Source organism: Sarcophilus harrisii, chromosome 3 (genome assembly GCF_902635505.1).
Source record: "Sarcophilus harrisii chromosome 3, mSarHar1.11, whole genome shotgun sequence".
In the NCBI taxonomy this organism is placed as follows: Eukaryota; Metazoa; Chordata; class Mammalia; order Dasyuromorphia; family Dasyuridae; genus Sarcophilus; species Sarcophilus harrisii.
Window position 1 is genome coordinate 501,883,525 of NC_045428.1, and position 12,990 is coordinate 501,896,514.

Here is a 12,990-nt window from a genome sequence, read left to right on the forward strand (position 1 = left end):
CTATATCTTATGCTAGCTAATATGGAACTCATAAATGCCACTAACCTAGACTGATTGGTACTCAATAGCAAAATGAAAACAAAAGAACCATACACTTTGTCTCCTGAAAGAAACCCCCAAATAAAAACTTTCAAGAATAAATTAAGGGACAGGATCACACAGCTAGGAAGTATTAAGCATTTGAGGTCAAATTTGCACTCAGGTCCTCCTGACTCGAGGGCTGATGCTCTATCCACTGTACCATCTAGCTGCCTCAATTTCTACCTATTCTCAATTCAATACAACTTTCTCTGGATAATCTTCTTGCTGGTAATGGACTCCTTTTCTGACCTTATTTTATGCATTTCTCTGATACATTTATGTAATGTTGTATAAAATAATTATCTGGGTTGATATCTTGTCTATTTACCAGACTGTGAGAAGCATGAATGCACAGGGTATGGACAAGGGCTTATCTAAATTTTGTATCTTTCCCATTGTTGAGACAGAGTTGTTTTTTTTAAATGGTGACTGTATTTCTGAAGAATTTTATACATCTAATAACCATTAGGATGGTAATTTAAAAGTGCTTGATACTTTTTTGTTTAAATGAATTGTGTACCTAAATCTTTATACCTTTATATGTCCATAACTCATATGTCCATATGTTGGGGGGGAGAGGGGGGGAATCCTTTGTGTATGTGACACAAAGGATCTGGGTACATTTTGGAGGATTTTTCTCCACTCTTGTCCATTATTACCAACCAAATATTCTGGGAATCTTGTTACATGTCACCACCCAATGCAATATCACTAAATCCCTTTGCAAACATATAGTTCATAAAACTAAAAGAAAAATTTTACTTATAGGTTGAAGAAAACAAATAGACCACATTTTGGGGTTTTTTGAAAATAATACCATTGACCCACCATAAGCCTGGGAAGGGAGATAGGTATAGCTTTAGTCCTGGGGAACCCAGAACAATTTAAGTCCTTTGAAAGCCAAGAGAGCCAGCTAATTACCCTTCCAATGTTGCTCAGGGAATGGCTTACCTGAAGCTCCCAGAAGGCTAACCTGAGTGAGGTTGGTGGGCTAATAGGTAGGAGGGCTGGATTCTTGACTCCAGATTTACTATGGCCCCTTGCAGTACTGACTGCATCTCTCTGGGCCTTGCTTTTATCCAGAGTCTAAGTCTCTCTGAAAATGTAATTCAGAATTCAACGGGATGTAGAAAAATTTGAGTGTTAGAGGCACCTATAACACCTCTACTGCACACAGGAGCTTATGTAGATGGGCTACCTGTTAAGACCTGGCTACATTCTGTGACTTGAATGCTTGGTTTGGGCATCAGGGCCAGTTCAGGTCAGAAGTTCACAGGGTCTAGATGATCTCTGGCTTCTGGGAAGCAGATAATGAACCCATTGTCAGCTTTTTAAAAAGTTTCTAACAGAAACCCTGGGGAGAAAGGTTTACACACATACATGCATAGGGAATATTGTTCCTTTTACCCCCTCCCCACTTTCCCCTCTAACGTCTCTATTTTATTCTCCTTTACTCTGAATTTGAAGATTAAAAAGTCCAGAGCAACCCAATAACTGTCTGGTTGTCCCTAGAGAAACTTGTGGAAACAAAATTTTTTATTGATTTTTAAAAAAATATAATTTTTATTTCTAATTATGTATTACCACCCCTCTCTACCTCTTCCCTTCACACCCTTTTGATCTTTTATGGGAGAATCATCCCTAAAGGCAAAAAATAAAAAAGAAAGAAGGAAAGTTTTGGAAAGACAAACTGACAATTTAACTAAATCCGACCAGGCATGTAATGTTTCACATTCATGGTTTCCTCTGCTTTCCAATGAAGGGAAGGAGGAACATTTTCTAATTTCTTAGGACTATGATTGGTTTTTATAATGATATAGCCTTCGGTTACATTTTTCTTTTTGCATTTTTATTTACATTGTTGCAGTCATTATATATATATTTCTTTCCTGGTTCTAACTTATTTTGCCTCAGTTCATGTAAATCTCCCCATGTTTCTTTGTAGAGTCACTTTGTATTTTCTTATAGTACAATAATATTCTATTATTTTCATGTAGCACAATTTGTTAAGCTATTCCCCCGATTAACAATTACTTTGTTTCCAATTGTTCACTAATACAAAAAGTGCTGCTGTAAATATTTTAGCATATATGAGACCTTTCTCCTTATCTTAGAACTCTTTGACCTATATGCCTGCAGGGAAATCTCTGGGGCAAAAGATATGGATCCAGTCACTTTCTTAGTATAAAAACAAATAATTTTCTAGAATAGTCACAACTTAACACAAGTTCATAAGCATGTCTGTCTTTATACAGGTCTTCCAACATTGGCTATTCCCATCTTCTATATTCTTTGTCAATTTTCTGGCTATGAGATGAAACTTCAGAATTGTTCTGATATGTTTTTTAAAATTATTAATGATTAGGCATTATCTTTCATGTTGTTAATAGTTTGCTTGTTTTTTAGAGTCTTATTTTACTTAGACAGGAAGTACAGCAATCATTCATAGACTCCATCCCAACCTTGATCAGTACTAAATCATTGGGCTGGATTTTTTTTTTTTTTTTTGCATTTAAATAGTTTAATTTTTTTTCTCAAATACATGCAAAAATAGTTTTCAGCATTCACTTTTGCAAAACCTTGTGTTCCATATTTTTTTCTCTCTCTCCCCTCCACCCTCTCCCCTAAACAGAACATGCACTAGATCCTTGATCCATTCTCTTTCCAGTCTGGGCTGGTTTACCAATCCTTAGGCCTGCTACAACCTCTTCCCTACCCTGCCACCCTCTCAGCTGAGCCTACTGCAGCTCAGAACTCCTGAGCTCAAGCAATTCATCAGCTACAGTCTCCCTGGTTTTGGGGATTACAGGTTTATTCCACCATGCCTGGTGCAATTTTTAAAAAGAACTATTTGTATATCATTTAACTATGTCTTATAGGTTTGTGTTAGTTTGCTATCTACCTCGGATATCGGCCTCATGTTAGAGATTTTTAATGGAAAAGACCCTTTCTCCCAACTAGCAACTTCCCTTCTTAATCTAATTGCATTGATTTTGTTTGTGTGAAACACATAATTTTCTAATTTTGTGTCATTGGACTTAGTTTTTCCTTGGTTAATAACTCTTCCTTTTTGCATAGCTGTGAAAAGTGTTTGATCTGGTTTTTTTGACTCAGAGAAAATTAGGGGAAAATGTGATTTCTTTCTCATGCCTCTAGATTCACTGTGGAGCTCCAGTGCCAGGAAAAATATTATCAAGATAAGGGGGTAGGGGGAGTTTAGCTCATTTAGGTGCCTGAAGTATGGAAGAGGGAGAGAGGGAATGGGAAAGAAGAATACCTGGGGAGATACCTGCTAGGGATATCAGGACTGTTGGATAAAAGAAAACTTAAATAATGAAGTTTGATTTAGAGATGGGCTTCATCCTTGGGAACTGGTAGTAGGAGAGTAGCCCGTTATTCCATAAATTGGCTTAGGCAGGACTGGCAGAAAGATCATGAGATACAGAAGGACCACTGTGAGTAGAAGCATCCCTCTACCTGTCAGCAACTCAAGGATGAAGTTCTGATCACTTCTCCCTAGGTATAGTATTATCTGGAGAAAGGAAAGATCAAGTTTTGGAGTCATCAAGTTATTAAGGTCTGTTTGGAGGTGGGGAATGGGTGAGTGAGTGGGGGTTTGCCTTCTCAATTATTTTCTGTCCCACTCTTCCTTTTATGTTCCCTTTTGTATGTTGCCTTCCTCCATTAGAATAGAGACTCTTAGAGAGCTTTTGTATTCCCAGGGTTTAATACATTACCTGGTTCATAAGTACATAATAACTTTTTTTTCCTTCCTTTCCTCCCTTCTTCTTTTCTTCCCTCTCTCCTTTTTCCAACCCTCCCTCTTTTCCTTCATTTCTTCCTTCTTTCCTTCCTTCCCCTCTTCTTTCCTCTCTCCTTTTCTCCATCCCTCCCTCTTTTCCTTTCCCTTCCAGTGACAGCATAGAGTAATCATCAGAGAGTAATTTCTCTGGATTAATAAATATGTGATGATTCATTGATCAATTGGTTGGCAAAACAGAGCTGCCTTCCTGTGGGGGGAAAAGTGGTGAAATAGAGCAGAAGTGCTGCCACCTGCTGGTTATTCTGGTTATCCTGGAGAGCTGCAGGATCAGCTATGAAAGACTTGTGACTTTATTTATTTATTTTTCATTTCCCATCAGAATTTGATCAAGTACATTTTCTAGATCTATTGAGAGTTTTGCAGAACTCAATTTCATCCTGTTATTCTGCCATCTGAGCCTCCTTTTATAACCTTATTTCAATGTAATTGGTTTCCTTTGTGATTCTGTGTATTTTATTTTATGCATTTGAAAACATTCTTCTGAGAAGGGGTCTGTAGCTTCACCAGAATGCCAAAGCAGGGCCATGACACAAAAATGTTAAGAACCTCTGAGCTAAAAAAGAGCAAAGGGAATGATGAAACAGGGAAGAAAAGTTTCCATCTTAACACAGAACAGTAGATGCTGAGGTAAGAAAGCCTTTATACTTGAGAGGAGCTGAGGATCCCAATCCCCTTGGATCAGGAACTGTAGACTGGGCACTGGGACATAGGTTATGCCAGAAGTGCCTTATCTCTCCTCTACATCAGTGATCTACCTCTATCTGCACTTTTGGGGTTTGCTGATGTCCCTGTTTTCTCCAGCAGTGATAGGCAGTATACAGTGACAAAGGGCAGAAGGAAGAGACAGTCAGAGCTGGGAAGAGGGGGACATTTAGAACACAGAATGTCAGTGGGAGGGACCTTAGAACAGGGAAAGTCAGAGCTAGAAGAGACCTTAGAATACAGAATGTCAGAGCTGGCAGGGAACTTAGAACAAGAATGCTAGAGCTAGAATAGACTTTGGAAAACAGACTGTTAGGAGAAAGGATCTTAGAACAAACAGGGAATGTCAGAACTGAGTGGGACCTTGGAACAGGGAAAGTTAGAGGTAGAAGGAACCTTAGAATAGAATGTCAGAGCCGGGAGGGATCTTAGAACAGAAAATGTCAAAATTAAGAGGAACTTTAGAGACAATGTCAGAGCTGGAATCAGTCTTGGAAGACACAATTTCAGAAATGTATTTTTACTTTAACAAATGTTTATTAAGCACCTATTGTTTCAGACAGGCAACTGTGCTCCAAGCTGAAGTAGACACATAGTTTAAATAAAACTCTATCCCTGCCCTCATAGAGCTTCCAGTCTAGTAAAGGTTAAGTCACAAGCACAAATATTTAATCCACAACATTACATGGTAATGTGCTTCAGAGAAGTGCTCTGTGAAGTCTGAGGGGAGAGGTCATTACTGACCAGGGGGCATCAGGAATATGGTGGGTTTTAACATAGGAGTTCCACATGTAAAGATCAGGAGGCAAGGCATGCTGGGTAAAGGGTAGAGCAGATAGGGGAGCACAAATGCCTTTGGGGGCAGCCATCCTAGTCAGGTAGAACATGAGTTACACACCTTGTAGTCAGTCAGTATCAGAAGACACCTTAGAGACCCTCTAGTCCTATCCATGTCATTTGACAGAAGGGGAAGTGAAAATGAGACCTAGAGAATGAAAGGCTTTTGCCCAGGATCCTACAGCAAAGTCAGTACTAGGGGCAGGTCTCAGATCTTGGTCTCCTACCTCTCTGTGGTCTAGGTCATGCTTAAGTTTTGCTTTTCCACCTTTTTTACATCTTCCTTCCTTCCTCCCTTCCTCTCTTCCTTGCTGCCTCCCATAAATCGGAACTCTATAAAGGGGCTTACAACATCCACCCCAAGATCATGGGATTTGTAGCTAGAAAGAGTCTTAGGAATCATGTCATCATCATCACAGCAATGAGAGTTAACATTTATATAGTGCTTACTATAAGTGCTTTACAATTACTGCCTTACTCAATCCTCATCACAATAAGCCCATCCACTCCTTTTTGTGTCTGGGAAGCAGAGGAGACTGGGAGAGGAGGGCAGCTTTACCCAAGATCACATAGTGAGTTGGTGGCTGGACTCATACCCAGCTCCCTCCTCTAAGTTCCCATTCAGGGCTTTCTCTGTTCTATTACACTGCTTTTGTTTCCAGTTCCCCATGCAGTATAAGAATGTGCTCAATAAATAAATGATGAGGATGGATCGATTTGGGACTCAACTGGGAGTTTGAGAATCACTTTAGATCCCAGAACGATTCTTCTTATTTCACGTGCTCCAGAATATCCATCATGATGGACAGCAGGGTGACTAAGTAGCTGGATCACCCAATCTCTTCTCCTTGGAATTATCCAATCCCTTCCAGGGACTGAGGCCCAGAAAAGTTAAGTCACACATAGGATATAGACAGCAGAACCAGAATCTGAACTCAGGACCTCTGATTCCCAATCTATTGCTTTTGGACACTTCACCCTAAGATTTCACAAGCTATTGGAATCTTCAGTGGTCTTTGGGCACATCATTCCCTTGGAGGAGGAGGTTATAGTTGTCTTAGTATTCCCTGTTATCTGAAGGAGCTGCCCTTTGGACAACACAGTGGGACAATCTAGAGCTTACACCTGGCTAAGCCATCTGGGGCCCATGACCCCATCGTGCCCCTCGGAGTTCAGTGTCCCTGTTGCCACCTAGTGCTTTGCCACTTAGCACTGATCTTGGACAAGATCTGCTGGGGGCTCTGGCGGAATTTCTTCTGTGTAAAATAGAAGAGGATGGGGTCCAGGACGCTGTTGACACTGGCAAAGGGTCTCGTGCCCTTGTAGGCGGCAGCAAAGGTCTGCAGGACAGGGCAGGGAACCCCAGATATGGACCGGACAGCCAGGTAGGCAGTCTTGGTGACGTGGAATGGCAGGAAACTGATGGCGAAGGCGGCTAGCACCACCACCACCATACGAGCCGACTTGCTCCGCTTCTCTGCCACGGCCGGCCCCTCGGGGCCGCCTTGCTGGCACAGACGGCGGACCAGGCGCACATAGCAAGCCAGCACAGCGCTGAAGGGCAGCACGAAGCCAGTGAAAGTGAGGGCCATGCCGTATGGCAGGTAGCTGGCAGCCAGGCTCGGAGGGCTCAGGTCATAGCAGACAGTGCGGTTCCGTAGCTCCCCGGTCTGGGCAAAAGCGAACGTGGGCAGGCACTGGGCTGAGACGGTCAGCCACACGGCCCCGCACACCACCCAGGTGGAGCCTCGGCCCCAACGTTTGTGCCATCTAGACAGGGGATGACATATGCCCAGGTAGCGCTGGAAGCTGATGCAAGCCAGGAAGAGGATGCTGCCGTGGAGATTGGTGTAGAACTGAAAGCGGACCAGGCGGCAGGAGAAGTCCCCAAAGGGCCAGGTGTCTCTCTGGGCATAGTTGTAGATTAGCAGAGGCAAGGAGCAGGTGTAGAGCAGGTCGGCCACGGCCAGGTTCAGCATGTAGATAGCCGTGCGGGTCAGGGCTTTCCGGGACAGCCAGATCTGCACGATGACGTAGGCATTCAGGGGCAGACCCAGAGCCAGCACCAGGGAGTACACCAAGGGCAGGAGCACGTGCTTGAAATTCTCGTGGAAGACACAGGAGGGAGGGGAGCCCGGGAAGCCAAAGGTCTTTGTGGTCGTCTCATTTCCTGACTCCATGTCCAGGGTTCCTGGGTCTGAAGGAAGAGGCAAGGTCAAGGGCTTCCTACACCTGGAGAAACTAAAAGAGGAATGGGAAACTCATTAGGGACACAGTGATTGGGACAGCCCAGCCCTTCTGATGGAGAGACTCAGCCCGTCATTGCCTTGCTGCATAATCCAGAGTCTTTCTCTCCATCAATTGGTTAATAAACATTCAATAAGCTCCTACTATGTGCTAGGCACTGTTCGCAAGGAACTCTCAGACCAACGGGAGAGACAAAAGACAAAATGTATGTATCAACAAGATACCTAAATGAAAATAATTGGAAGAGGGGAAGGCTCTAGAATAAACAGAGATGGGGAAAGGCTTCAGGTAGAAGGTGGGATTTTAGCTGAGACTTGAGAGAAGCAGGCAGGAGGCAGAGCTGACTTGGAAGAACCTCTCCTACATGGGGGAAAGAAAGCTGGTGAAAATGGGCAGAACTAAAGCGATGGGCATTCTGTTTGAGGAACCTGCATCACAGGGTACAAGGAAGGCTGTTGGTGGTGGTGGTATAGGATTATAGAAGATTGGAAATGTTTAAGGGTTGGTAGTGACCTCAGCTGTGAGAGAAAGAATTCATTTTGGATCCCTACTCTATTCCAATCAATATTAACCAATTTAATAGAACCATATCAACGTTCTGTATATAAGATTCCACAGCTGTGAGCAGCAGATTCTAAGTTCACTTGCTTAACTATAGGAAGTTAGTTAAAGATCCTCCAATCCTTGTTTTGCCTTGTTGTGACCAAATTCAGGGTGGCAAAGATCACAACTATAAGGACAGTCCCCCAAATTATTTTTGTATCTCTGGACCAATCTGTTGTCCAGTAGGAGCAGATGGCCATCTTATAATCACTTAGATCACTGACTGTGATAGCTTGTAATATTTCCTTTTTTTCCCCTGAGGCAATTTGGGTTAAATGACTTGCCCAGGATCACACAGGTAGGAAGTATTAAGTGTCTGAGAACAGATATGAACTCAGGTCCTCCTGACTTCAGGGCTGGTGCTCTATCCATGGTACCACCTAGCTGCCCTCCTGTAACATTTTCTTTTACCCAAATTAAGAAGAAATTTGTCCATTTTATGTGGAGATATTCCTTGCTTCCTCCAACTTGTGACCTTGCTGATGTATTATTTTGCTTATTCAGTGGAATCATTCTGTATTTGGTATAGCAGTTCTGGAATGACTGGACATTTAGCCCTATAAAAATAGGATCCTAGAAGGAGGAGGCATCTCAGATTGTGAGGAAGATTTAAGGTCCACTTCCTTGGAGAGGACCATGGACCCTTTAATAAAGTGCCATTGGCTCAAATCTCTGCCTCAATCTCTCTTATTGTAGGTGGTTTTAATCTCTACAGAGGGAATGCAACTCCCTCTTCCTGCCTGCCAGGGTAGGAAAATCTTGGACAAGAGGGGTTCTCAAACTAGTCTTTTCACCCCTGAAGGCATCTTTGGTTAGATCTCAGAGGAACTGTGAACTCAAGAAAAAAAATTTTTTCACCTCTATTTTCACCAATCTCTAATGGAAATTTAGGATTTCCTTCGGTTATTTAAAAATACAATTCTGAGAAAGGGGACCTATATTCTGAGTAAGACTGCCAGTAGGGTCCATGATAAGTGAACTCAGTTTCTCCAAAGGTAGCCTGATTATCTGTGGAACAACTTTCTTTGTCATCATGTTGAATTGAATTCTGTTCTACCTGCTCTCCCAAGACCATTCCCCAGTTCTCTTTGGGACCAAACAGAATAAATCAGCTCCCTCTGCTGCAGGTATGAATGGGGTAAGAGGGATGATATATTCAATGTCTTGAGTCAATTCTTTTTTTTTTTTTTATTTAATAGCCTTTTATTTACAGGATATATACATGGGTAACTTTACAGCATTAACAATTGCCAAACCTCTTGTTCCAATTTTTCACCTCTTACCCCCCCACCCCCTCCCCTAGATGGCAGGATGACCAGTAGATGTTAAATATATTAAAATATAAATTAGATACACAATAAGTATACCTGACCAAAACGTTATTTTGCTGTAGAAAAAGAATCAGTTGAGTCAATTCTTTGAGGCAACAGTGTGGAGTTTGGAAATGAAGGTGCATGCCTGGAATCCAGCAAGAAAGGGATCCTGTCTACCTAGTTCAGAAAGTATTGAAAGGAACAGGAAGAAGTGAGACTACAGAGGGGATTTGGGATGGGAAGGACAAAGGAAAGTCTTAAGAGGATCTGAGGAAGCCCCTTTCTCATTTTCTCCTTCCTTCCTCACAGCCTGGGTGCCAGTAAACCCAAATCCACCAAGCCCTTTCCCAATAGTCTAGAAAGTCAAGCTAACAAAGGGCTCTTGGAACAGCCTATGTGACCTTGAACAAGTAATTCAATCTCTCTTCACCTCAGTTTTCTCCTCTGTAAAAAGAGGATAAATTGAACTGCAAGCTTAAAAACCTATAATTCCTTCTTTGTTTCTTTTTCTTTCTTTCTTCTTTCTCCATCAGAGCCTGTCTATGCTTCTCAGTGGGAACATGATAGTTATCCTGTCAGAAAACAGTTTTCAAAAGAGTGTCAATCTTTCTATTGAACAACTTTGCCTCTGTAGTATAAATAGAGTCTTCCCTATTTCTTAAAGCCAGGTGACTGAATGGTTTTAAAACAAAACCTGAGCTTTGTAAAGGTGGGGGGCTATGAGTGTAGCATATCACATTTATGTTAGATCCAGCAGACACGTTGGCTAGGGTTTTTTTTTTTAAACACTTTTTTCCTCCTTTTTGAATTTTATTATAGGAGTTGGCTCCCTGGGTTAAAGAGGGAAAGGCTTCAATTGGAGAATGAAGGTGATTTAAAAAATAAAACTTATCATTAAGAATGTGATTTACTTCCTCTCGCACTAGAGCTTGCCAGAGGAAAGGGAAGGGAAGTATTTAGAGAGAGCCTATTATGTACCTGGCACTGTACTCTGAGTTTTTTTTTTTAAACAAATGGTATCTCATGGGAAGTGGGTCATGACCCATCCTTATTTTGGGGATTTATTTGTGATTTGGGATCACAGAGGAACAGGTCATTTGGGGACTTCATGGGGAAATGGCCAGGCTGTAGAGGAGAGATTGAGGAGCTGTCCACACTGGGTAGTTGTTATTTCTGCTTGCTTTTGAGGACCTATAATCTTGTGTATTATTTTGAAATCTGTATATTATCTTCTCCTTTATAAATAGTTCCCCAGGGATTGTACACTTGTGGTCTAGAGTGTAAGGAGAAAGACTGGGAGGAGCAGGTACCACTTCCAGTGACAGCAGGAGGCCAGGACCTGCTGTCAGGAGATCTCTGGACCCACTAAGATAGGTGACTTTATAAGCCAGAAAGGTTCCAAGGATGTGGGGCCCCATGCCAGGAATTAAAGGAGTGAGTTCCCCATCACTAGAAGTCTTCAAGCTAAATCCCAGATAGATTCTGGATCTCCAGATGAAACCACATTATTCAGGCCATAACAACATAACTATATCCATGAACACACAGCAACATCCACATGCAAACACATGTAATATATATTTATCCTCATGGCACACAAACCTCTCACAATGCACATACGGAGAAATAAAATATCCAATACATGTACATTTTGTATTACATACACACATTATATATCCACATATACACAGGTATACAAACAGTATGTCACATAAAATTCACATACGTATACTACACACACACACTTAGTGTGTCCTAGAACTGTGATTTCATTGCTTCCAGTTTCTGGAAACTCCCTATACCAATACATGGCTCTCCAGTTTAGTTTTAGAGTTGCCTGGGAAGATGAAAGATTAAATGGTCTACTCAGGATCATAGGCAGCATGGATTAGAGGTAAGATTTGCACTCAGAGCTTCCTGATCTTCAGGCTGATCTCTACCCACTATACGACATTGCAGTCTCCTCCCACTGCTCCCCATCTCTTTCTTCCTCTCTTGGTGTCTTTCTCTCTCTTTGTCTCTCTCCCTCTCTGTCTTTCTCTTTTCCTCCCTCTCTCCCTCTCTGCTTTCTTCTTTCTGTCTCTCTCTTTCTCTCCATCTTTCTCTCTCTCTTTTTTCTGTCTCTTTTCCTCCCTTTCTCTCTCTGCTTTCTTCTTTTTCTTCATCTTTCTGTCTCTCTCTCTTGTCTGTCTCTTTTCCTTCCTCCCTTCCTCTCTCTCTCACTGTCTCCCTTTCTCTTTCCCTTCCTCTCTCCAATAGATAGAGAAAAGACCTGAGCTGAGTCTTACTTCTGACACATCCAAAGTGTGATCCTGGACAAGTCACAGGAGCCTCCTGGGGGCCCCAGGCAGTTAACTTGCAGATTAGGAATTCTTCCATGTGAGCTCCCTTGCAGGCCCTAATATCAAATATCTGGTAGAAAACAGGTATCTCACATGCACAGTGAATACCCACAAGGGCAATGATTGGGCTAATCATGACACTCGGTTCTAGAGCTGGTTCTGCTTCAGACTTGCTGTGTGAATTTGAGCAATCCCGTATCTCCAAGCTTCAGTTTTCCTCTCTGTTTAAAGGGTAAGGGGAGGTAATTGGAGGAGATGATCCTAAGGCCCCATGCAGCTCTACTAGCCTATGTTTTATATGACTAATAGCACCAACTCTCATTTAATAGCATCTCAGATTTACAGGTGAAAGAGCTCTTCCTTAGACATAAATTGGCTCTACCCCATCATTTTTCAGATGAGGAAACCAAGGACCAGGAAAGATAAATGATTTTTCCCAAGGTCCCACTGCTAGAACACAATAGAAACCCAGCACTCTTCAGATGCTCTTAGCAGGGCAATTTCAGGTTTACCCCATGCTTCCAAGTTCAATACTATGTTGCCTCACTGTTGTCTAGGAGTACATAGCCTTAAGCCCCCCCCCCTCAAAATATAGGAATATAAACATGATGCCCTAGTCCCCACATGTGGTGCTTCAGAGGCATTCTAGAATGGGGTTCCTTACCTTGGCCTTTGAGGGCTCAGCTCTGCTGCCCTCCTGATCTGGAATCTTTCTGGTTTCTGCCCCCTGAGAACATCCACCCTCAGCATGCCTTGGACTGCCTCTGCCCAGCTGCCTGATCGATTTTCTTCTCTGTTCCCTGGTCCAACTTTGCTGGCTGAAATAGCTCAGCATGTGGCTTTCTCCCTCCTCCCCTCTTCCTCCCCACGCCCCCATCCAGCCTCAAGACCCTGCCAAGGTCAGATCCGGAAACCAGTCTCAGGAAATGCTCGACTCAGAGCTTGGGGAGTCAGAGAAAAAAGACTCATTCCCAGAAAATCATTTCTTCATGTCCACCCTTCCACCCCCTCACTTCATGGTGACCTTCGAGGTACATCAAAC

General features: G+C 42.5%; 1 protein-coding gene across 2 annotated transcripts in view; it reads right to left on the reverse strand.

Moving 5' to 3' along the window:
• Window positions 1–4,521: 4,521 nt before the first annotated feature.
• Window positions 4,522–12,990, reverse strand: part of P2RY6 (pyrimidinergic receptor P2Y6) — a 103,591-nt gene continuing 95,122 nt past the window's right edge. Inside the window, exons 1-2 of one of the 2 annotated variants that reach the window (XM_023499731.2) lie at window positions 12,613–12,698; window positions 4,522–7,684 (exon numbers count right to left, since the gene is read on the reverse strand). In XM_023499731.2, coding sequence (XP_023355499.1) covers window positions 6,616–7,684; window positions 12,613–12,698 — 1,155 coding nt within the window. In that variant the 3' untranslated portion in view covers window positions 4,522–6,615. Of the gene's footprint in view, window positions 7,685–12,612; window positions 12,699–12,990 lie in introns of those variants that run through there. The other variant, XM_012545352.3, reaches the window with a different exon arrangement.